Source organism: Trematomus bernacchii, unplaced genomic scaffold, assembly GCF_902827165.1.
Source record: "Trematomus bernacchii unplaced genomic scaffold, fTreBer1.1, whole genome shotgun sequence".
NCBI classification, from domain to species: Eukaryota; Metazoa; Chordata; class Actinopteri; order Perciformes; family Nototheniidae; genus Trematomus; species Trematomus bernacchii.
Window position 1 is genome coordinate 11,850,988 of NW_022987582.1, and position 26,735 is coordinate 11,877,722.

The 26,735-nt window shown below is 40.1% G+C and overlaps 1 protein-coding gene across 1 annotated transcript in view; it reads right to left on the reverse strand.

The window, feature by feature from the left end:
* LOC117480175 (myelin basic protein-like) overlaps positions 1-26,735 on the reverse strand; it is a 72,109-nt gene that overhangs the window by 27,105 nt on the left and 18,269 nt on the right. The window contains exon 3 of the mRNA XM_034127378.1: positions 19,181-19,343. Coding sequence (XP_033983269.1) covers positions 19,181-19,343 — 163 coding nt within the window. The remainder of the gene's footprint in view (positions 1-19,180; positions 19,344-26,735) is intronic.

Below are 26,735 nucleotides of genomic sequence, written 5' to 3' on the forward strand. Positions count from 1 at the left end.
CCCACTGCAGTCCATTAAGAATGCATTGAGGATTATATCTGACAATTGTGTCACCTGTTCAAAAACTATGGCTCCTATCAAAAAATTACCAGACCGTGAGCATCAGGGAACCCCAATGAACTGATATACGTTGTTTTTTTTGGTTTTGTGTGTAAAATGTGGAGATGGGAGCAGTTTGTCTAAAGTGTACTTCTCTCTGTTCTGAAGAAAGTTCCGGAAAGATTTAACATGGGAATCAATTGGGAGCTAGGTGGACTTTTTGTCTCTTCATGCCCTCAAGAGGCATTTTGTTTAATATTTCTTCTAAATTTCTTTTAATTTTCCAACCTAGGAGAGGTTTTCCTACGTTTTTCATGAAAAAATATGTCTAAGGAGTGTAGGGTTTGGGAATTATGGCAGGTTTAAAACATTTTTTGGGGAGCACTGCTGCACTCTGTTTTGAGATCAAAGCACTCTAGACTTAACGAGCTGCTCCATCCACACTAATGTTAAAATCTGAAGAAAGCCTCTTTACCAAGCTCCAAACAAAGTTAATTATCTCAAGAAGTGTAAAAGATATCAAAGATAAAAGTCAAGTTTGAATAGCTGAAGGTGTTGTGATCATTTGAAAGTTGGAATGAAGTGTCTAGCTGAAAGTATGTGGAAGGAGTAGCATTTGGCGCAAGGTGTAGGAAAAGAGGATTTGAAGGCATCTCCCATTGACTTCCATGTTAAAAAAAGAGTTTAAAAAGCTGAATATTTCAAAAGTATAAAATATTTTTAAAAAGTTGAAGGTTTCCCATCGATTCCTGAACAGGCTGAATAGTTTAATATTTGAATGGTTTCTGTAGCTGAAAATAAGCTGAAGTTATGGAGTGCCAAAGTATTGGCTGAAATAATAAGGGGAAGAATAAAGATTTGAAGTACTATAGTGGAATGCTGTGGCACAGCATTCGCACTAATAAACAATTCTTAAAGGTCCCATGTCATGCTTTTCCGGTTATTACCCGTCCCCTTGTGTGTTATGAAGGTTTTTATGCATGTAAACGGTCTGCAAAGTCACAAACCCTCAAAGTACACCCTGTAGCGAGTAAAACTCTAACACAGAAGTGACGTGACCATACCCAAATGGACCGTGGAGCTCCTCACACACACACACACACACTCTCTCAGCAGCGAAACTGTGACGCGCTGGGGGGGTGCGGGTGCTAGTGGAGCCTCGCAGATGGTGGTGCTGCAGCCCCCTCAGCACCCCCCCCCTTCCTGCGTCCATTCGCGATGTCTTGCTGTCTCGCAGATCCCACGCAGCAAGCAGGAAATGAACCCAGCTCACACTGTCCGCTCCTCGCAGCAGCGAGCCGCGCAACGTCCCGCCAACACGGCACCCAGACCCCACGCAGCATTCTCATCTGTTTGTCCTTACTGGTGTCATTTTCTGGTTGCTAACGCCATTGTAACACATAATCACTGATGTTCTGCTGTAATGGTGGTGGTCTCATCAGAACAGAGTGGGCGAGCTGACCAATCAGAGCACAGGGGGCTCACAGGGAGGGGGCAGGAGCTCCAACAAGCCGTGTAGGACAGAGAGTGAATACACATTCTATACAGAGATGCTGTATGAGAAACCAATGTGAGTTTGGAAAATTGCACAATATAAATCTATACTAGTATACCTCAACAATGGAATTATGATCAGTAGAAATGGCCATGACATGAGACCTTTAAGATTCTCATTGCAAGCCATTTATAATACGCTCTATGAAATCAATCTTTCAGCGTAAGCCATTCAATATATTTGCATTCTATAATTACCTCTCTATCGCATATGAAACTTTTCAATGCTGCTGTATAGTCATTTCCTTTTTCCGTCGGTAATTAAATGCTTCCATTGTTGCAATATTGACAACAACCGTGCATTCATCCAGTTGCTCTTTCGAACATAGTCAGGGTTTATATGGAGCATACAGCACACAATTTATATTATTATAGTTAAATGGTTATGTTGAAATGGTTTGTGTACTACAGACTTTAATAAAAATAACATATTGTATACAGTGTATAACAATATTGGCGTTCACACCGGAGTACTTTTCCCCGTACTTTTCGCGTTTAGTTCCGTTAGTACCCCTTATGTCGCGTTCACACCAAAAAGAGTACTTAGTGCCGGGAACTTCTACCCCCATTTTTAGTGCCTGCTGAGAGATGGTACTTTCCTGGGGGAAAAAAGTGCCCCAGTTCTGATTGGCTGGGCGAATTGCAAACCACGCCCCGTAAAACTCTGAAATGTTTTGTAGAGCCGCCATTTTATTATCCTCGCATTAGCATTAGCATTCGCCCAGCGCACAAACGCAGAGAGACTAACTTATGGCAACACAAAATAAACATAAACATGGGAGCGGTGGAGATGAGGAGGTGTCGGCGTTCTGGCGATTTACTCGGAAGGCTTCAGTAGAAGCAGCTGGGAGTCCCAGAATAAATGTAATCTATTGATTCGTGTTTTTTCTTTGTTTTAACATATATTTTTGTTTGCAGTTCTCTTTGCTTCTTTCTCAATGATCAGACTTTTGATCTCGCTGCAGCTCTCTCGTTTGCGCTCCCTAATTTTTTGTTTTCGATTCTGACACAAACGTCCCAGGTAGGCGGGACTTTCAGGGGTGCGTCCCCATTGGCTACTCAGTTTTTGAGTGACAGCCCAGTCCTCCAGCGATAATGAGCGATTGTACAGTGCAGCTGCGGTGCGGTAGCTGAGCGTGGATAGAAAACCCCCAGAAGAACCAGCATTTCAATTATTATAATACTACAAGTGAAAATATATGTAAGTATTGATCATTTGTGTTGTTTGTGCTGTACTATACGGTCTGTTTCTTTATTGTGTTAAGTGAGAAGTGAAGAAAAGCTGTGCTATGAAAGTTAGCTTTTGCTACCTTTAGATCAGGGGTGTCAAACTCAATTTCATCGCGGGCCACATTCGCATAAAGGTTGCACTCAAAGGGCCGGTTGTAACTATATAGATATATAGCCGAACTCCTCCAGCGCTACACCCCAGCCAGAGCTTTAAGGTCTGCTGACCAGCTGCTGCTGGTAGTGCCCAAGACCAGGCTTAAAACCCGAGGGCACTGAGCCTTCGCAGCAGCTGGCCCTAGGCTCTGGAACACTCTGCCCCTCCATGTGAGGTCGGCCCAGACCCTAGGGGTTTTTAAATCTACACTAAAAACACACTTCTTCTCTCTGGCCTTCTAGTTAGAGCGGAGCACGACTCCTGACTTTTCCTTGTGTGTTTTTTTTTATATATATCTGTTGTAATTTATTGTCTTTTATTGTGATTGTAGTAATGTGTTTTTATTACATGGACAGCACTTTGGCTCGACCAAAAATCGCTTTTAAATGTGCTTTATAAATAAAACTTGATTAGATTTGATTTGATAATATATATATAAAATAATGTATTATATTACATTATTGCCTCTGAATTGGATTATTATCGGATAGGATAATAACTTAGTAATTAACTACGTCTGAAAGCAGAAGTCCAGGGCAAATAATTGCAAGTCTCTTCAGTGCGCATGTCACAAAACGAGATGCATTGTGGGACATGTAGTTTATGGGCAACCTGCTTCTGTAACCGTATAATAAACGTATTATATTCTTTGCAAGCTCTTGCGGGGCCACATAAAATGAAGTCGCGGGCCGGATTTGGCCCCCGGGCCTTGAGTTTGAGACCCCTGCTTTAGATCCATACCAATGCTAGCTGAGTAGCCTAACAGCTGGGACAGTTAGCTACTTAGCTAGCAGTTCGTAAGCATGTTGGTAGAGACACTCAAACGGACTCGTGTGCCTGACTCTACCAACAGGCTTTCATGATTCTGTTTAGATATGCAAGTATAAGCCATGATAGCTTATTTTATTAACACGCTAATTTGATATGAAAATCAATGGAGGCTGAGTTAACTTTGTAGGAAAACCTACCGTCCATGACTGCCCCTGAGCTGTGTTTTATTTGTTAACTTCATATTTTTCATTTCCTAAAACATTTATTTTCCTTAACAGTGTGGATCAATAGCCGCGTTCACACCGGAGTACTTTCACCGTACTTTTCGCGTTTTAGTTCCGTGAGTACCCCTTATGTCGCGTTCACACCAAAAATCGTACTTAATCTCGGGTACTTTTACCCCCATTTTTAGAGCCAGCTCAGAGAGCGTACTTTTCTGTGGGTGAAAAGTGCTCCAAAAGTTCCCCAGTGCTGATTGGCTGGGCGAATTGCAAACCACGCCCGTACAACTCTGAAAATGTTGTGTGGAGACGCCATTGTTTTTCCTCGCTACAAAAACACAACGCTCCGTGCGTTGTGTTTGTTTTTGAAAGCAGTTATGGCAAGCATCAAGAAATGATGAGGAGGTGTCGGCGCTTCTGGAGATCTACGCCGAGGACGCGACCCAGGGAATGCTACTGAAGCCAGTTCGGTAGCTTTCACTCGACCTGGGAATTGTGCACAGCCGGCTAAATATAAAGAAACTCAGGACTACAAACGGCGGATTCAGTGGCCAACGATGACTACCACGATGAAGGTAAAATCAACTACATGCACTGGGGTTTTAATCTGCACAATAATGGTCTCAGATGTACTTTTATTTGCTCAGTAGATCAAGCTAGCCATAATAGGCTAACACCGGCCCCGGCTAGCTACATCTAGCTAGCTAGATATTCTCCGCTGTATGAAAACGTTTTGACTTGTGAATAACTGTGCAGTGTTTCTGTAATTTGCTTCACTAACTCATGGCACTAATCGTCTGTTTCAGGCGAGGATGGACAACTCTCGGGATTGGAAACAAGTGAGCTTTGCATTCTAGATCACAGCGCTTTGTCGTCCTCCTTACCAGCAACCAAACGCAAAGGTACACACACTGTAACTTTGTCTTGAAAGAACGTTACGCATCGAACTGATGTTCACAATCATGTTTATTTCATAATATTCATCATATTTTATGTTTAACTTGCCTCAACAACATTAAACAAAGTTCAAGCATACATGAAGCACTCTTCAAAAAGGAACAATCCTCCGTGTTTGAACCTCTTGAATCGCTGCATAGCCGATTTATTTGGACTGGATTATCCCAGAGGCCAAACATTCTTTATAACACAGTTTCAGATTTGTGAAAATACAAAAAAGGGAGATTTCAGTGCTTTTTTTACATGTAGACCACATTAGACCAGGTCCTGATCTAAAACCACTATACCTACACTCATCAAATCTGGACTGGATTATCCCAGAGAGTCAAAAGATTTTTTATAACACAGTTTCAGATTTGTGAAACCTTAATTCTATTTGTGAAAATACAAAAAACACATTCCTAGTATGTTGTAAAACTACATGGCGACTAAGATCTTGTATATTGCTTATTTTCCCCTCTTAGGAAAGCGGACACGGGATGCGAATTTCTTTGACACCGCCCAGGCGTTGGAGGACCGGCGTGCCGTGGTGAATGAGTCGCTGCGTGGAGATCAGATGGTGCTGTTCACCAAGGCCCAGGAAATGGAGGACAAGATGCTCACCTCGATGGAGCGCCAGGCAGAAGTGTTCAAGCAGCAGATGGAGCGCCAGCAGCACCAGGATGAAGTGTGGGCGCTGCGCCATGAGGAAGCGTCGGCGCAGCGGCATGAGGAAGCGTCGGCGCAGCGGCAGGATGAGCGACAAACTGCATTTAATAACAGTTTATTTGGTATAGTTTTTGTAAATACTGACACACGACACACAACGTTGCACTAAGGTGTGTATGCTGCTGAGACTATCCCTACACCTGGGACAGTTTATTTTATATTGTTATTACTGTTATGACTTTATTTTATATATAATGTTTACTGACATGTACAACTGACACTTTATTTACATTTAAAATTGTTCTATTTAATGTTATGTCTTGAGAGTGCAATAAAGAAAACCGACATGGCGATTAAGCTTATTTCTCCTGACACTTTATCTTTTGTGACCTGTGTAGCATCCTATACATCACATGTGAGTGATTATTCTGATACCATCATGTTTCATCGGTTATAAACTGGCAAAGCTTTATTTGTAATTTATTTATCATCAATGTTGCAACCTTGTGGGGGAATGGCAGGGGCACATACACAAATATGACAATTTATATAATTTTAAATATTATTTGACCTAAACTTTTAATTCCCCCCCATTTCACACAACACAACATGGAGTCCACTATGGGCCAAAACTAACATGTATGTTTGCATAGTGTTTATGGCAGACGGATGCAGTGGGTCTCAGGAAGATATATAATAAAGGTGGGTTTGCTGCTGAGACTCCCTACACCTGGGAGTTTATATTATATTGTTATTACTGTTATTATATAGTACAACTGACACTTTATTTTATATTGACAATGTTTACTGACATGTACAACTGACACTTTAGTTACATTTAAAATATTTCTATTTAATGTTATGTCTTGAGAGTGCAATAAAGAAAACCGACATGGCGATTAAACAGATCCTGTATCAGTTTTTCTTCTTCTTCTCTTGTTTTGTAGCGGGTTGCAAACAACTTTAAGGTGCTTACCGCCACCTACTGTACTTGTAATCTTCCCTCAGGGAAAAGTACTCCGGTGTGAACGCGATCTGTACTAAGTACCCTGGGGTTAAAAGCGCCAGGGCTCTTAGTGCCGGAACTAAGTACAGGAAAGTACTTGGTGTGAACGCGGCTATTGAGACAGCGTGGTGTCCAGAGGTCTCATCCCGTTTTCCCACTTCCTCTGAGGGGACAGCACGGAGGGGGGGCATGAAGAAAGACCTGCACCATCTTCATCCACGCTGGGCGTTGCCGTTATAACTTGCGCAGTGTCATTTCATTTGACCAAATGCCTTTACATATACATTTAATAGATTTTATTATTATCCACCTTTTTGTTTTATGTCCTTTTATTTAAAACATTCTTTGAGACTTCTTCTTCTGGTTCAAATTTCAATAAATGTAATTTGTATAATCACTCAGTCTTTATTCTACATGAAAATGTTAGAGATTCCATTCAAATCCGTTGATTATTAATATCTTCCTCAGGCTTGGAATAGTATGTCGAATTTTTAATGCTAAATGTATATCATTTTCTCACAGGATATAGAATGAGACAACACAGTTTTTATCCATTGTGTATGAATGCTTCAGCTCTTCAGACCAACATAGTAAGATGTGGTATGCAACCTCTGGTCTGTTTAATAAAGCAAATCTGCCACTCTTATATTGTAGAATTTGATAGATGAAAGCAGTCTTTAATTGTTTGTCCTAAACATAGCCATATATGCTTTTGAAATGTAACATGTCTTTGAAAAAATAACAGTATACAGTTTATATTGTGTATCTCCTTTAGCTTGAAAATACATAGATGTGTTTTTTTTTATCTATAAAATAAATAAATAAATAGACAGACAGACACTTTATCGATCCCAAATTGGGAAATTATTTTACAGCAGCAGTGTGTACAGGTATTAAAATATTTAAAGTTGGAATAAAGTATAAACTACACAACACAAGTATAATGCACAGCAATCCATAAGATAAGTCCGATATTTTCATGAAAACTCCCCAGGAGACACCAACACAAACGTGGCCGAGTGGACTCCGGAGTTTGCTGCATGAGTTGCACTGTATGATCTGTGGTGTAGTGGGCTGTCAATTAAAAACTGAGTAGCCAATGGGGACGCAACCCTGAAAGTCCCGCCTACCTGGGACGTTTGTGTCAGAACCGAAAACAAAAAATGAGGGAGCGCAAACGAGAGAGCTGCAGCGAGATCAAAAGTCTGATCATTGAGAAAGAAGCAAAGAGAACTGCAAACAAAAAGACATGTTAAAATAAAGAAAAAATACTTATAGTTTACATAATTACACAAATGATTTTTTTGCAACTTATAGTTTTATTTTTGAAATTACATTTATTTTGCTTGACTCGGTTTTGTTTTCTCTTAAACTCTTAGTTTTGCTTGATTCTGAGAAAGTGTTGCTTTATCTTTATGAAACAAAACTAATCCCATAGAAAGTACACATTTCATTCGGTAAGAAAACATATCAGAGAGGATACCAGGTAGATATATTGTTGTTTTGTTAACATTCAAAGGATGTTTTTCATCCAGTAGTTGAGCCCAGCAATTTGCAGCTACCCCAGACAATGGGTTAAGGCAGGGGTTCCCAACCTTTATTGTGCCAAGGACCGGTAGATACATTTAAAAAAAAATCGCGGACCGGTTGTCAATTTTAACTGATTTTAATATTTACTCACCACCAGCAGGTAGCAACAGAGGCAAATTGTATGTAACAGCCTACTAGAACAATATGCATCCAAAACATATTAACAAAGTTTTAAAAAGAACCGGTGTTGTTTTTTGGAAAACCAAAAAACCGACGTTATTCAGTTTTTAAACCAAAACGGGAAAACAGATAAATCAACGTTTTGGTTTTGTTTGTATGATTTACGGATAATCCAGTGAATGCTGGGAAAACGAGGAGAAGGCGCATTATAAAGGAGATGTCCTGTCGCCTGTGTGTGTGTGTGTGTGTGTGTGTGTGTGTGTCACTGGAATTTGTTTTCAGAAGATATTATGATAGTGTCGTTCGTTCCGGTGCACTCCCGACAGCATTTAGCACTACATCGAGATTAAGATTAAACTAATTTATTTTGGGAACAGCCGCATATATGCCGGTGTCGGACAGACACAAACACACCGAACACACAGAGCTGAGCTGAGCAGAGCACATACACACACATCATGCGCCTTGGTGACTGACTGGACATCTCCTTCATAAAACTAATAAAAGGGGGAGTAATCGGGCAGTTCGATGTGTGTAGATGTGTGTGTGGTAACACGTAGCAGCCTGCAGTCACTCTTAAACTGTTCTGGTTAAATTAAACACAGCGAAGGCGGTGCGTAAAAAGGCACAGCTCTTTACCGAGTCGAGTATACGTCCCGCTGCCTCCTGATGCTTCAGCCATTTCATGAAGTGAAGGAGGGTTTCCTTCTATAAAACAGCTGCGGGCAGCAGATTAGAGATGGCAAATCCGGATCCTTTTACGGACTCAGGGTCTTCTGAGTCAGTCATTGAAGAGATCCGGATCATACGAGTCATTTGAGTCATACGAGTCAGCATCACCAAGACCGTAGAAATCCTATCGGTGAAACCGAAAAGTTGATGCATTTCACGAGCATATTATTATTCCATATATATATATATATATATATATATATATATATATATATATATATATATATATATATATATATATATATATATATATATATATATATATATATATATAATATCTGCATGTATATTTTCTATTTCGACATGTATATTTTATATTTTATTTTTCTTTCTATTCTTGTATATTTTGTAGTTTTGTTTTATTGTAAAATGCCTTTTATGCTGCTGTAACAACAATTTCCCAATTTGGGATCAATAAAGTACAATCTATCTATCTATCTATTAAACTGACGTTATATTAACCTCCGCTACACAGTGTATTTTGCTTTAATAAAAAATGTTGATCACAAAAAAAAGGGTTATTTTGCGATTTGGCAAATCTGAGTCTGCTGTAGACTCGTGCATGAGGACGAGTCTGCTGGATCTCTGGATCTGCTGCTATATACGGCTCCGAGTCCGCACGAGTCTGCTCTGCTGTGTGTTGCACAGTGAGTCAGGATTTGCGAATCTGAGTCTGCTGTTGACTCGTGCATGACGACGAGTCTGCTGGATCTCTGGATCTGCTGCTATATGGTTACGGCTCCGAGTCCGCACGAGTCTGATCCGCTGTGTGTTGCACAGCGAGTCAGGATTTGCGAATCTGCGAGTCTGCTGTTGACTCGCGCGGGAGCCGGGTGCTGGAGGAGGGGCTATGCTCGTGCACATGACGAGTATGGATCGCTGGATCTGCTATGCTATTACGGTTAGGAGCCGTCGGCTCCTCTGAGTCCCCACGAGTCTGCAGGAAGTTTCACTGATCCGCGTCCCCTCCCCTGAGCCAAACGATAACTTCTGGCAGGCAGCTATCCTGTATACTTGCTAAAGGGTAGGTAGATGGACTGGGGTACGTTGTAATGTGATTTTACATGTTATAAAGAGAGTAGCGAGTGACGCAATTTATAGTTTTAATTTGTACGTCACACCAAGTGTGGGACTCAAGGACTCGGGTTAATGGAGAGGGGAGACTCGTCACGACCAGCTCATTTCTAGGATCCGGGTTAATGATCCGGATGAATCAGGACTCGCCCATCTCTACAGCAGATACCGTGAGAGTCCCGCACATTAATTCATAGATCAAGGCAGACTGGTTTACTCTCCTGTTTTGCCAATCCGGTGCTTAAACAAATAGCTCCACACTCCTGGTCGACATGTCCTTAAAATGAAGTCCGAGTTTGAAATATATCTCAAATAATATATGCACCACCATTTCCCCACATAAACATAACAGTCTGCAATCAAACGGTTGTCTCCTGTGCGCTCCTCTTCCTACTTGGCGCACCGGTAACATGCTCGTGCGCACAAGAGGCTGAGACCTTAGGCTGAGCCGCCGAATCCCTCGGAACATCATAAAAGCCATTTTCAACGGTTTTCTGGTGAAAGATTAACTAGCTACTGGATGAAATAATATGACTGGTGGCATAGGTGCGAAAATTAAACACTTTTTGAAAAAAATATTATGATAAAATATTTTTATATATTTATAACAGGGCTGTCAGTCGATTAAAATATTTAATCGCGATTAATCGCATGATTGTCCATAGTTAATCGCAATTAATCGCAAATTAATCGCACATTTTTTATCTGTTCTAAATGTACCTTAGAGGGATATCTTTCAAGTTTTTAATACTCTTATCAACATATGAGTGGACAAATATGCTTTATATGTTTGTTTTATCATTTGAACAATGACAAATATTCTCATGAATATTAAACACAACAACCTCTGAACATTACAAATATTCGCCTCAATTCAACCTGGAACCTCATACAATAATACAGTTTGTGTGTGTGTGTGTGTGTGTGTGTGTGTGTGTGTGTGTGTGTGTGTGTGTGTGTGTGTGTGTGTGTGTGTGTGTGTGTGTGTGTGGAGACACTGTGATGGATCGTTGGAGCTATGTGCAGCTCAAGGCATATATGCTCGAATGGGAGCTGCCTGGACGCTGCAATCATGTTGGCGTACTATCTGTGCTGAGTGTGCTGACTTTTCGTACAATGTCCCACTGTCTGGCTACCTGCATAAAGTCAAGTGCTCGGCGCAGTTGTCGGCGAAATGTCATTGAAACAGCTCCTTATATCCGTTAGCGCAGCTAGCTAGCACCAGATGCTAACAACAACACGTAAGGTGTGCCTCGCTCGCGCGAGTCGCGCCACACATACACACTCCCTCCCGGTCCTCCCGATGGCCAGTCCGGGCCTCCCGGTGAGCGTGGAAGTGTGGTCTGCCACAAGCGGGCGGCAGGAGCGGGGCTGACAGCATCAGCTTGTAGATGGTATTTTAAACTCGATGCGCTCTGAAACTACGGCGGCCGAGGACAAAAAATACACATGCGTTAATCGCGTTAAAATAATTAGTGGCGTTAATTTTTTTTTGCGTTAACGCGTTATTAACGCGTTAACTTGACAGCCCTAATTTATAATTCTGCAAATATTACGATAAACTCACAGCTATTTCGCGGCCCGGCAGTAACACCGGGGGTTGGGAACCCCTGGGTTAAGGGACTGGGAAACAGGCTTTGACAATTTGATCCTAAAAAAAACAGGTAGTACTTTTTATTTTGTGTTGCTCAAAAACCATCACTAGGAATCAATCAATCCTGCTTTTAACTGTTTTTTGTTGGTCATTGATGGTGCTGTTCGTCGTACTGAAGGGATCTATATACGTGCAGAGAGAACAAGGTTTCTAAGCCTGTTGCTTTGGTTGTAAATAGACTTCAGACCTTATTCTTTTTCCAGAGAGCCGTTTTTATGCCCCACATATAGCCCTTTCTAGCCTTGCAAACGGCCACTTTCAAGCGTGCAAAGAGCTGTTCCTTTTTGGCGCATATAGCCTTTTTAAGCCCAGCATAATGCTTTACTTTTGTGAGGCAGAGTTTTTAAAAACCTTATAAACAACTGTTTTCTAGCACTGCATACCACGCAGTGCATATAGCTGTTTCTTTGTGCTGCACAAAGCTGTATTAAGCCCATACAGCTTTTTTCCAGCACCTCATACAGCCTTATCTACACAACACACATAACTATTTCAAAGTGCCGCATATAGCCTTTATTAAGGCTTGCAAACTGCTTATTTCTACCAGCGTATAAAGCCGTTTCTACGCAACACATACAATTGTTTCTAACCCTTCATATTGCTGTTTCTACACATTCCATATAGCCGTTTCTAGCACAATTTTTGAATGTTATTAGAGGTATACATGTGCATAATAATGTATTGGTAGAAACCAATCTTTCATATGTAAAATCAGACATTCATCAACACAAGCCTCTGGGTTTCTATCCTCAACTGCTGTTCATTTCTCTTCACTTCACCCTGTGATGCTGGTGAAAACAGTGACCCAGACAGAGTCAGGACAGAACAGGCAGACAGGCAGATAGAGGGGGTCTGTTTTGCTGAGCGGGGGCCTGCTCGCAGCCTCGGTCAGGTAATGGGGCCGTAATGGGCTTTTAAGAGCCACACAGCTGATGGTGGTGTTTGCCCTTCAGTGGAAAAGCAGTGCAAACAGGAAGTGTCGCATGGAGACATCCCCAGACGCTGGACAGGCCGGGATGAGTCATGACGCCTGCTGATGACAACTTTACCAAAATAGCCTCCAATAAAGCAAAGCTAACATGCCCGCCATAAACCACTTAAACTATAGGCTAATTTGTGCCAAAAATGTGTCTTTTTCTTTTTTTGCCTGCAACCTGAATCAACTCTAATGGCTCTAAATTAGTTCAGCCTGGGTGCACAGGTAAGAGGGCGGTTTTAAATGCATCCTAATAGCTATTTTCCCCTTAGCAAGAGTTATAAACTGATAAGAAAATGGGATTTTTAAATACTATTAGAAAGCAGTGCTGACTGAGCAAATAACCGGTTAAACATTAAGCATCAAAGTGGAATCTATACCGCAGTGCTCTCAAGTAGTTTGTTGACCAATGGCTATCAAACTAAATACACACTATGATAGACCTCTGATTTCCACTTACCTCTATAACAAACCTAAATCAAGACAAACTGCTCTTTAAGTTTAGCCTCTAAGCTTTTGCTCACGTCTTCATTTACCAAATGAATCAATCTTAAACCTAAAGGAGCGTGGCAGACACTGCATTCAGATCAGTAGTCTTAGTCTTCTTCTTATCCAAAGGACACTATGCACCTCTATTTACAGAGACAATGTTTTTTGTTGTTGTGCTAGACCTTCATCGGGCAAGAAAAGAGAGTACCTGGTGACGAAAACAGAACTAAAAGGGAGTAAATATAGAACTGACAATTAACAGACGGATGTAAGCAGGACTGTTATTGAATGCTAATGTTGCTCTGTAAGTAAATCAAAAAATGGTTTGCCTACAAGATTGTGGTATCAAGTTTAAGAAGGATTTTATTTTACAAGTAACACTTTCTTCAATGGTTACCAACAACCTGAATTGCATTTCTTTTAATGCATTTCATATATAGTGGAGGTTTGAGTGACACGGATTGCTTGATGAAAAACGATATACTTTATTTGGAGGTTTTCCGAGCTAGACTTTCATCATGCAAGACGGAGGTTTATTTGCAGCTCTCTTCATACCTCCTGTTTAAAGCTGTGGTTACTTGATCATTATTATACGTGTTCTGATTATGAGCTGCCAGAAGCAGAAACTGAGGTCCATCAAGAGTCTAGTGTGGGAGATAATAGCAACAAAGCAACATGTAACTGAAGTAGAAAGCCTGGTCATACAGTAACCTATCTGACATACATGTCGATTCATTTAATGTCTTTGCTTGGTAACCATGTAGTCTACAAAAGCTAAAAGTAATGTTGTGTTGCGTGGGAGGCTTCATTGACGTATCACTTGTCTCAGTGGTGGATCCTCCATGTCTGCTCCATGCTGATCAATGGCAGGTGTTAAACAAAAGGCACATTAATTAACTGCAGAGAACAGGAGTGTATCAAGTGGCTAACAGATCAATCCTATGAGGCCTCTGCAAGGTATTACTTTCCTGGCTATCTGGTAGTTTCCCTATGCATAAGAAGACTGCATACTCAAACAAGATGCCCTGACATGACATCAATATAGCAGCACACAAATCCAATCATGCATGCATGCACGTGGACACACAGTTCAGGCTGAGAAATTGGTTTAGCATAACTATGTTGACTGTGAAAAATAGGACTTAAACTGATGCAAAACACACTTCGGATCAGATTCCTCGATATGACTCTTGGCATTTGATTTATTTATCAGTAATATGTTTTTTTGGTAAAGTAGTGAAATATGCCTTCTGATTCATTCTACCTATACCTGCTTCGTAAGTTTGCATGTGTTATTGTGTGAATTCAGACTAACCCAGTGGCGAGCCGTGACTTTGTACTGTCATTTTACATTACTCTCTCGTTCAGTTACTATAGCGGGCCCTCTGTGAATTTACAGCAGGACCACCAATCAGCTCCTCTCTTCACAGTAACTCGCAGAGACGAGCTTCTTTCATTTAACCCTTCACATTCAAACAGAAACTGAATAGGCAGAAGGATTTATTTGGAAATGTTATTTTAAATACATTTAAATCAAGTTATTTTGATAAAACTAATGAAACTAAAAAAATATTTTAAAAAGATAAATATATTTTTAATGTTTTTAAATATGATTTTGTAGAATATCTTAGGCCCTCAGAGAGGGCCTAGAGGGCCCTGACGGCTCGCCACTGGACTAACCCTTCAAAATGCAGATGAAACATAATAACACACACAATCTAACCGATCGATGCAGCAGTGGACCAGCAACCCCTGTTTTCCGAGAGGTAGAATTACAGTTTTTTGTCAAAGGAGTCTGGTGGCCTTTAAAAGAGCAGAAATAATAGCTTAATTTCCCCATCGCAAAGCGCTGTTGTATAAGAGTGAAAACTTAAACTGTTATTGATTTTTTTGGTCGAGTCTTTCTTTTAGACGCTTAAAATGTTTCAGCACTTCCTCTGTCCATAGAGGTACATTGCTTTTGTCCTATGCCATGCAACATGCCGACCGCAATCTACTTGAAGTAATAAACTAACTATCCATAAGCACCTCAAACAAAAGCACTTCAAGCTCTTTGGACTATCCTTTCAAACTACTACTAGAAAGTAATATTTAATATCTCTTGGGATTAGATTCTATCTGCCAGTGATGGTTGAGAGTCGCTGTGAAGGAGAACATTCTGGAAAAAGGGAATGATTGTAATATTTTGGACTTTAAGCCCTAAAAATGGCTATTTAGAGATACAAAATACTGGGAAATACAATTGGATGTACAACCCTTTGACAAGAAAAACCTCCAAATAAGCAGTTACAAGCTTAGTATTATGTATTTTGCGTTGGCTACATTAGTCAGAACACATGGCCAAATCCTTCCCCTCTAGCATTTCACCTCAGCTCACCCTGGAAACAATCGAGAATGACACAGAAGGGAGAAAACAGGCCACACTTGTCTTCTGCTGTCTTCCCATCTTGAACACTCTTCCCACACAAATCGGTCAATGTCTTGAAGTTTTGTTCTCTTGCGGAATGAACAACCAACTTGCCCTCTCCCAAAACGTGTACCTCTCCTTGTTGCTTTGCGATTACTTTTTTGGCATACCAACAAGTCACAGCAGGCATCTTTTGAGAAGCCAACACACTGTGATTCAGTGAAGATTGGCTCTAGGCATTTGCTGCAGTACATATTGTATGTGAGAAAAAAATTATATTCCCTTCACCCAGGGAGGTTGCATCTTCTCTCAGCTCCAATTTCCAACGTTGACAAGAGGCAATGGGAAGCCTTAGACAAATGTCATTGGGGATGATTTCATGGAAAAACTTTTCTTCTTTTATGGAAATATTTTTCTTTTGAATAGACCTACAACTTCAATTTTCTTCTGGCCTCCGCTTAATTCACTTTATCCTCATTTGTAATATCATTGAAATCAATCGACCTAGAGCCAACAAACTCTGCCCTCATCTGCTGAGCTGCAGTATTACAAATACTTTTTTTTAATCCCCCACATGTCCCAATGCACGATACAGATGGAGAACTTCTCTAAGGACTAAACTGTAAAAAAAAGAAAAAGTAAAACTTTGGAGCCTGGAACTCTTGTGACATTTTATGAAGAACAGTTGGAACTTATCACCAGACACGCTGCATAATTTCCACAAATGTCACGCCGCAGGATTAGCAGCTTCTGGGTTGGTGTTGCAAAGCAAAAGCCTTACATTGTTGCCAAAAAAAAGAAAATGGATATTAAGTCGAGATAGCGGAGTAAAAGGAGCTCCATTGTAAATTAGGGATTGAAGGCTGATTTTCCAGGTTCTACAGGTTTCTTTAAATAATTCAGTGCTTCCCCCTGTGCTTTATGGCTAAGGCCTCATAAACTACTAATGATAATCTACATTTAATTTCATTCTCAAGATTTTGAACAGAAAACTATCCTTAGCTGATAAGATGTGCTCTCAAATTCAAAATGAACCTTTTCAAAATACATTTCTGACCTCCTGCTAAATTATGAACCATCCAGAACTCTCAGGTCTTCAGGGACTGGTCAGCTTTCTGTCCCCAGAGTCAGAACTAAACATGGAGAAGCAGCGTTCAGTTATTATGCTCCAAATATCTGGAACAAACTCCCAGAAACCTGCAGGTCCGCTGCAACTCTTACTACTTTTAAATCCAGGCTGAAGACTTTTCTTTTTGCCGCTGCTTTTAATTGAACTATTCACATCTTAAACTGCACTGTAACTTTTATCCATGTATTTTTTTTCTTTTAATGTTTATTTTATTATCTTTTCTTTTTAATGACTGATTTTAAATGCCATTTTCTTAATGTCTTCCATTTTTGTAAAGCACTTTGAATTGCCTTGTGTTGAAAGGTGCTATATAAATAAACTTGCCTTGCCTTGCCTTTTACACAGTTCGTTCTCACAATCTTACAGCCAGATTTGGCAATTGCAAATTAAGATGTGTGTGATCGCATTGTTATATATTCACTTAGCACCAATGCTCCTTTGCATTGAGCATACAATTGCAGTCCAATTGTTTTTATTGATGGTTTAAGGCCCCGTTTACACGGAGACGGAACGGGTGTTATCCGCTACAGTTCTCTATCGTATGGACGGTTCGTTCACACGAGGCCGTAACGGAGCCGCGGAAACGGAGCCCTCAAACGATAACGGGTCCCAAGGTGGGTAGATCTGCGGACGGAACGCTCTGGGGGGCCAAACGGCTCCGTGTGTACGCCCGATACGCCATAGCACCGCCTCTCCCTACCTCTCGCTTATTGTTTAGGTGTCCTTTGACACGCAGGCAGTCATATCATTAGCTAGAACTAGCTAGATTTGATCAATATGGACATAAACGCAAGTGAAGTCTAATCGGACAGGAGAGAGAGATCAGAGATCACCTGCAGCTCCGCCCGATGTGATGGAGCGGTGAGCGGAGCAAAACACACACTTCAAGTTAGATCATCACACTTAGCTATGTTAATTACCTCTCAAACTACCTAAACTAGTTATATATATGTTTATTCTTACTGTTGGGTAGGGCTGTACCCGAATATCCGAATATTCGTTCGTTGGAGTACTATTCGGGTTTCAATTTCGTTATTCGGATATTCAGTTTTTTTCTGGGTTTTTTGGCAGCCGCGCTGCACTGCAGCTGCCAAATTGAATTTATTGAAATCTCCAATATCAACGTAAGAGCTTGTGCCTCTTTGGGGGGTGTTAACACTTAACCATAAACGTTATCGTTTACTTTCTCCGTCTTTATATGTAGATATGACTTTTTCTCCGTTAATCTCCGTCACGTTGTTTCCATAGCAACAACAACTTCCTGTCAACAGCGCTAACCCTCCTTCAAAATAAAAGCATGTCCATACAAAATAGGAAGCCAAGCCAAATTACACTTAAGACATATACAACTGCAACGAAAGTAACAAACACAATGCAATATCCTTTTCAATTTCAAAGAACACAAATTGGGTTATATACATTAACAAATAACTATAAAACAACACTACTGTAGAATAACAAAATGAATGCCGTGAATAAACCGAAATACACGTGTTGAAGCGGTTCGCTGCTGATTACTACGCACCCCCCCCGCACTGATTACTACCGAATATCCGGAGCCCGAAAAATGGTATTCGGGACAGCCTTACTGTCGGGTCACTCATTACTGGATCAGCCAGCTGCATGAGACGGATACTGACGGGCTGTCAGGAGAAGTGGAGGAAAAGAGAGGCTCCGTGTATTATGATTATATTATTATATAGAGTCGTTATCGTTTTAAAGCTCAATAAATAACAAAGAAGACCTTTGACCGGCACTTTTCAAATTTTGTCCGGAAGATTTCAACTTTAACGGACATGTTGACTGGCGGAAACTTTGCCGCACGGTTCCCTCGTCCCTTGGAAGAGGCGGAGAGGTGGGTGTTTTTCATCTGCTGGTGGACTACTGGGGAGATTGAACGTCCTGCTCGGGAGCCAGGCTCAGAGTTAGTGGCAGTGGGTGCGGTGCACCTGCCTTTTAAAGCAGGAGCACACGCGAGAAACAGAGGCCGCCGAAACAGCCAGAGCCCTGCCTCTCCCCACCTCTGCTGCTCACCCCCGCTTCAAATCTACAGCTCCTCTACCACAACCATCAGCAACAAGTGGACATGGAGAACTACATGAACTACATGTTGCTAAATCCACCGCGGAGAATAAACAGAAGGGCAACCAGGCAACCATGGCAACCATGCGCGGGAGGTCTTCTTCGCTGCTTTTGGTGTATTTTGAGGCGGAAGTACAGCGCCACTTACAGGCCCGGCATATGTACTACAGCGTCTCCAGCGGGTCGAGCGGTCTCGTGTGAACGGACACGTTTATTGACCCGATTGCGTGTGGACGGAAGACTTTTTTGATATCGAATTCTGTTCGTTTTTGTTTCCGTGTAAACAGGGTCTAAGAGTAGAGAGTTGGGTTATGTATTGAAATGAAAGATGTGTTTGATCCTCTTACCAAAGACTTCATCTTGTGGTTCTGGTTCAGGTTCTGGTTCAGGTTGAGGTTCTGGTTCTGGTTCAGGTTCAGGTTCTGCTGCTGCTACTGTTTCTGCTGCTGCTACTACTTCTGCTGCTACTGCTGTTGTTGTCAGCTCTGCTTCAGGTTCAGGTGACGGAGCCTTTAATGGGAACACAAAAACAGATTGAAGAGGTGAGACGCTGAGGTGCCATGGCAACAGAGCAAAGACAGAGACCAACAGAAGGAGAGACAGAGAAAGAGGATGACAGGGATAGATAGGCCTACACCTATTAAGGCTTTTAGGCTTTATAATTAAAGCAGAATTATTCTCAGATTCATTCATTTATCATTCAAATTAGGGTGGCACAATGGCATAGATATTAAGGTTCGCCCTCTTTGATGCCAATTCTAGAGAAATATAAATGTCATTAATCTTCTTTTGGATATAAGGCAGGAAACAGTCTGTAACAAGTGGGTTAGACAAAATCATTTGTTATTAAATGCAAAAAGTGATATATCATTGATCATTTTGTATACATACATTTAACTGTACTTATGGATGATCATTGTGGTCTAAACCTTTTCAGCATTCAACATTTAATTGCCATAATATTATGATTATAGGATTCATCTTAATATATTATAATTCTGAATTCTATGCTTATGTCCGTTTGTGTTATTTTCTTAAATATCTCCTGGAGTTTAGGGTGAGGGTTTTCCAAGAGCACATAATACGTGATGTCCAACAGTATTTTAGATTTGTTCGAAATGTACTTTTGTAAGTCTCAAATGCACCGTGTTAAAATGAGGCAGTTTATCAATATCAACAAGTAAATCCATATTTAAATCTGCCATCTTATATCCTTGAGGTTAATAGGCTACTGCGAGTATGTACAGAGAAGCTGTTGCAATGGTTACAGAGGAAAGCTGTGATACTGTGACAAACAAGTCCCTTGTGTAAGCTGGCATAAGAGCATGTTATCTCTCCTTCAGAAACCAATTTGATACGGATCTTAATACAAAGCCTGTGATTCAATTAAAATGTTTTGCATCGTGATCACATCTGTTCAAAGTCCCAATAATTGCTTCGAAAAAAATAACTATTTCCAGCAGGTGTCACACACAGCAGATCTTTCCAGACTCAAGTTTATTCAAAATGCCAAAGCCGGACTCCTTAACAATTCTAACAAAATACTTGATATAATCCTCCTTTTAGCTTAACTACACTTGCTATCTGAATTTAAGATCTTGTTGAAATAATGAATCAAATAAAACATAAAAATATATTTTATAGTAATAGTTATATTATAGTTCCTAAAACCATTGCCTTGTTTGAAAATATCTCCAATTTGGCCCTAAAGGTGATCTTTTAATGATCAAAGATGTAAAAACAAAGATATTTTCAAACAAAGCAATGGACGTATTAACTATAATATAACTAATACTATAACATATTTTTATGATTTATTTGATTTATTATTTCAAAAGAATCTGGTAATCAAAAATGACAACCCATAGAAAACCAGGAACTAACAACTCGTATTTATTTCTTTGTCATTACATTTACCAATTATTTGAGATCAACAAATGTAAAAACTTGTGAAATATTTCAATCCCAGTTTCTCAAAGTCCAAGGCAATGTTTTTAAATGTTTTGTTTTGTCAGCCCAAAACCCAGATTCTTCCATTTAAAACTACTCGGCGATTAATCAATTATACAAACAAAAGCTCACAGTGTTTCTGTCTGTCAATTAAAAGATGAATTACTGCAGCTCTACGTCTACATTACCTCAGAGAAGCTTACATTAAGGCAATATAAAGACTAAATGTTACCATTTAATGTTTGTTATTAGGCTTTCCAGATATATCAAAGTACTCAGCTGCCTGACATCTCGTCTGATTCGGGATGTTTGAGTATAAGGTTAAGATTATGCAAGCTCAATGACTATACCCACTGAACGGGTACTTTTGAGTCATTGGGGGCGACAAATTAATCTAAAAAAAAGGCTTAGTCATGTTCATTTATTTTTATATTGCTATTCACAACAAGTAAAGTTTCTTGTTACTATTTTGTGTCTCCAAGAGAACTGAATAACTGCGTTCGCTAATCCTCGCATATTATAAATCCTCTTACCGATTCCCTCCTCCTCCCTGATGACAATGTGCACTCATATCCCCAGCTTGCACTTCCGAGTAGGCTTGCCAACATGGGAAATCAACACAGGCGTTCAAAAACTCTTGGCCCCATGCACTGCCAACCATCACCATTGCATGAGCAACTGTACCACAGTCCTGTGAGCTGGAGGTGGATGAGTGCGGTGAGCAAACACTCACCGATGCAAATCACGTAAATGTCAGCAAACAGCCTTGCATTTTTATGTTTCATTTGTCTGCTAAATTATGTACAAACTAATTATATAAACTTGTTTTGGGATGAAGAGATACAGATTTCATGAGAAGGCTCCATAATGGATTTAATTACATTCAAACAAAGTCCTGCCTTCAAAGAGCTTGATGATGAATCTGCATAAGTAGTTCTACTGTAGATAAAGGCTGTTGGTTATCGTATCAAGTGGGCACTGTCCTCATACCATGATTCCTACTAATACTGTACATACATATTCATATGTGACTGAAATATGATGTTACATTTAGGAGAACTCTAGAGGTTTATAAAAGACCCAGAAAACCATTTTGTCTTGACTGTTGGCGTCCTTTAGGTACACACTTTTCTGCCAACCTTTTACTCATTTCCTTTCAGATGTACTGTATTTCTTGTTTTCTCTGAAGTCTTTTCACTGTTTTGATGTCAAAATGTGTGAATACAATTTGTCTTGATCAAGCTGAAAATATGCTTTTTTATGTGAAACTCTCAATAAATAATACATCAATGTGTATTTTGATTGGTTGTTATTCAGTCATGAAAACCTAACGATACAAAGAGATATTTGCAAAGTTAAAGGTGGGGTCGGTAAGTTTGAGAAACCGGCTCGAGATACACTTTTTGTTATATTCCATGGAATGCTCTTAACATCCCGATAGCAATGAAAAATCCATAAAAAAATGTCATCTGTGGAAGCCGTAATACTGTAAAAAGCACGGATGGCCTACCTGCCTGTCAGCCTTCCATCTGTGCACAGACTTATCTCGTGCCCTCATTGGTCATGTGCGCGTTCGTGTGTGTTGGAGGAGGGGCTCTGTAAGGAAGTGGCAGATTTTTTCCGGCTGTGTATTTTCAAATTCTAGCGATCTCGAGCTGGTTTCTCCAAAATTACCTACCCCACCTTTAAGTACATTTTAAATACCTACATTTGATAATGAGCAGTATGGGCTCTAAAATCTTTAAGAATTAAACTTACAAGCACTATAAAGAACAAGCAATAAGACAAAATGTATCAAGTAACTTAAAAGATTGAGATGTAAGTTAAATCAATAATTTTATTAGCAGATGCAAAGGAATTCATCAAGATAACGAACCGGTGCAATCCAGGATATAACCTCAGCATTTGTGTTTTTTTATTGTCAAGTTGTTGTATTATTTGTCTGGCAAAAATAATTTCCTTTTGGAATTATCAAAGTTATATCTCAAGTGATCTTATCTGGCCCTCACACATGGGGTGTTGGGAGAAAAGTGGAAGAAAAAGAATATGTGGGCAGTGGACCTATGCAGAGGATTAAAGCTGGTCGTGGGCAGCTGCTGTCAGCCTGACCTGACACCTACTCACCACTAGTGTCTCATTAAAAATACAGAAGGTCTTGTTAAGTGGAGTTTGTGTATAGGAGAAAGTGAAGCATCACCTGACCCTGGGGCATATAAAGGAGATCAGGAAAAGAGCTCAATTAGGTTAAAGCTTTTATTCCATTTACCTATGTCTTCCAAGTGGCTTCCTGTTAGCCTTCACCTTTTAGCTGAGCACTATTTACCCATTCCTCCCCGGCCAATAAGGGGGTGTAGAGCTCTTACACCTGTCAACAACCCCCACAATAAAAAGTTGAAACCAGTGTCTAAGTATCTAAAGATGCAGTTCTTCTAATAACTGGTAGATAATAATCTCACTTGAATTGAGTCCTTCTTCAATATGATGCATGTAGGCCATCAAATGCATATTTTGGAACCCCTTGACATTTGGATAAGACAATCAGAATCTTAACTATGGTAGTAGTAGTAGTAGTAGTAGTAGTAGTAGTAGTAGTAGTTAGTAGTTAGTTAAGATTCTGGTTTTAAAATGAGCCACATGGAACATAAAAAAGTTGGCTGCTGGTAGCATTTTCAAAAAGCTCACTGAGATAGCGTGATATATGATCTTGGTTCAGCAGTAGGGAACCGTATGCGGTTCAAAGGACCACTCTCATTCAATCCAGTAGTGAGAGGGGAAGGAGAGTGCAGCCATTTCAACACCTTCCAGGTCTGGGCTGATTTGAGACTTTCAAAGAAACCTTTTCTCATCTGGGCCTCTGTGATAGCTTTGTCCTTCAGAGTTTCATCCTGTTCACACCTTGGAGATTAATCATCTGACCTTTTCACTTAGATAAAAAAAAAGCGCAGGGCGGCTCTCGACAGTGTGGCTCTACCTTCAGAAGGTCGGATATAGACTTTAATGAAATTCAGCAGTATTTAAATGTTCCTGATGAGGGCCAAACTTCTTTAGGACAACAATGCTTTATTGACATTACACAGTTGGGCTGGACTCTTATCAAAACTGGCTTTTGGTACCAATTGATTTTCTCTATTTAGTTTTCAACTGAAGATAGTAGCCCCCCACTGTAGGGGAGATTCTGCAAAGAAACGCTATGTGAAACTGCCTTACATAGTCTTCACTGCGAAACACCTTTCATATGCAAAGTATCAGAGTCTACACAATGTACCACATGGTATACAACGTTGTTTTGCTAAGATTTGGCAAGTCTTGGTTTTACAGTCACTGACAAAAAAGAAAAAAGAAAAAACGTGTTATTTAAGGGATACCTTTTCATTGAGAACAAGAAAACTGAAAAACAATATTCATATTATGAAGCAAATATACTGTAACTCAAATAAAAGGTACAGTGCCACACAACAATAGTACACAAGTAAAACAACGTCTTTATAGTACAAGCATGATCAATAAGAGGACATCTGTCATCTTAACTTGAGGATAATACAACCCTTTCACCCTAAAATGTATCCCAGTTTTACTTTGGTGGTTGAAACAGATCAGACTGTGGGTGGAACAGATAAGACTTGAGGTGGGAGAATTGTCGTTGTAATTCCGATGTGGGCTGATCTCACACAGAGGAACAGAAAAGACAAGGACAAGACTGCTGGGCCTGTCACAACACAGAGAGCTCTAATTGGGTACAACCATCCTGATGAGCCACAAGCTCCCTCATCTGGAGACTTCTGGTTGTCAATTCAGTATTTCAGTAATTGGAATGTAACACGGCCAGGCACAAAGAAGGGGTAACATCATCAACCCTCTTTACTGAAAGGCACAATTACTTAGTGTTTCAAATATAGAACCCCTTTTCAATAGATTTTAATTGGTCTGCTGCAGTTTATTGCAGTAGTCATTGATTTCCCTCTCCATATATTCAGTATGTTTGGTTTTCTTTTCCAGTGTAGCCATAAAGGGTAGGATAATCCAGTTTCTAAACCAATTCACACTCGAGTACACGTGGCCCTTATTCAATGCAAAATAATGATTTAAAATGTTTTCCATAGCAAGAGCTGGAAAGACAATCAAGTGCTTAAATACTGTTACCCAGAACAAGTAAAAACACCTGTTCCTTCAGTTCTTACTGCGATGGTAAGGACAACACAGTAGTTGTCAATCCTTGGTATGTAAAGGAGTTTGAGGGAATACAAGTGTGAGAAGTGGAATAAACAGTGTGTGTTTCTTCCTTTATGTTTATGTCCAAAGCCAAAGGAATAACAGTCTGATCTTACAGTTGAGATATTGTTCCCTCCCATCAGTTATTTCTTAATGCATTTGAGTATGTAATGCAGACTGGAAGTATCTTTTCCTTGGGTGGCACCCACCTTTTACTCAATGCACCTTACCTAACTTTTCTTCAACAGGTTATTTCTGTATTGTGTAAGATAAATAGCATGCAACCTAATACCTTTCCATTCTTCCACCTTATTATGTGAACAGTATAGGTTCCTCATGATAAGATATTTACTCCGCAGCTAAAGTAAGAAAAATAAATGTTTCACATATCCCAGACATCCACAGTGAACATCACCAGATGGTGTCAAGACCTCATATTTGTAGATGCACATTTCCCGCCATAATATTTTCTAGTGATACTGAATAATCAAAGTGAAATCTATCACACCAAACACATGGATCAAAGTTTCTCAACTGTCAATAACCTGAAAACACCCGAATGCAATGCAGGTTGTGGATTTTACTAAGCTTTTAAAAAGAAAAAGTTACTCTTTCTGGCTCTTGCTACACCATTGCTATTGCTTTAACTAGTGCTGTTCCCAACTGCCAGACAACAGCATCTTAACACAACCAGCGTTACTCTGTTACACTCTGTGCCTGCTTAAATGTCGCTATGACAACTGGCTCTTTTGTCAGAAATTGACTTTGATGTCATGATTATCGTGCCTTAAGCAAGGGAGGCAAACAATTTATGGAGATAGACAGATATACAAAAAGGCCACAACACACCAGGGACGTGTCTAAGGCTCTTATTGTGAAAGGAAAATAAAAAAGGGGATTTATTGTTATTTGTCCCGACTACGGAGACTACTATTTTAATGTTATTATCCTCATAGTGTTTGTTTTTCATGTGTCTTTTACGAACTTTGAGATTCTTTGATGCTTTTATTGTGAAAGAAAGTAAGGAAGGAATAGATCTGAATGATTTAGAGGTGTAATAAAGTTTGCTGCCTTTTTTTAGACAACGGTTCCTCTTTAAAGGGGCCCTATCATGCTTTTTGAGGTTTTCCCTTTCCTGTAGTGTGTTATAGGTTTTGTGCATGTAGATAGTCTCCCACACCCCCCCTGTCTGAAACACCTCTACTGGACTCCTTTGTTTACTTGTGCAACATAGTGACATCGCTATGTAACATTCAAGCTTCTATTGGCTAGTGCTTCAACCAATTGCATGTGATTGCCTAAGGGGCAGGACATCTCTTAGCGGTTGGCCAATCACAGAGGGTGAAAAGAGATGCTGCAGCACAGGCAGTATGTGAAAAATAAAGCACCTTTTGAACATTAGAGCATGTTAACATGTCACAGTGGAAGTACAGATTACAATTATGGTCCTGAAAATGAGCATAATATGTCCTCTTTAATGTTGTTGTCATAATCTTCATAATTTACATTTTGAAATATCCTTTTTGCACAACTTGATTGGTTGATGCTTTTGTTTTTGCAGCGCAAAAGCTCACATTGTTACGACAGAATCACATTGTTTTCTCATTGCGTAATAGATCTGTTTTGAAAGAGTTCATGACATGGACAACAGTTCGAAAAATTAAATGGATTTAGGATTAATGCACAATATAGCGCCTGCGGTGTTCGAAGACATACAACCCAAAAAACAACAACAATGGAGTA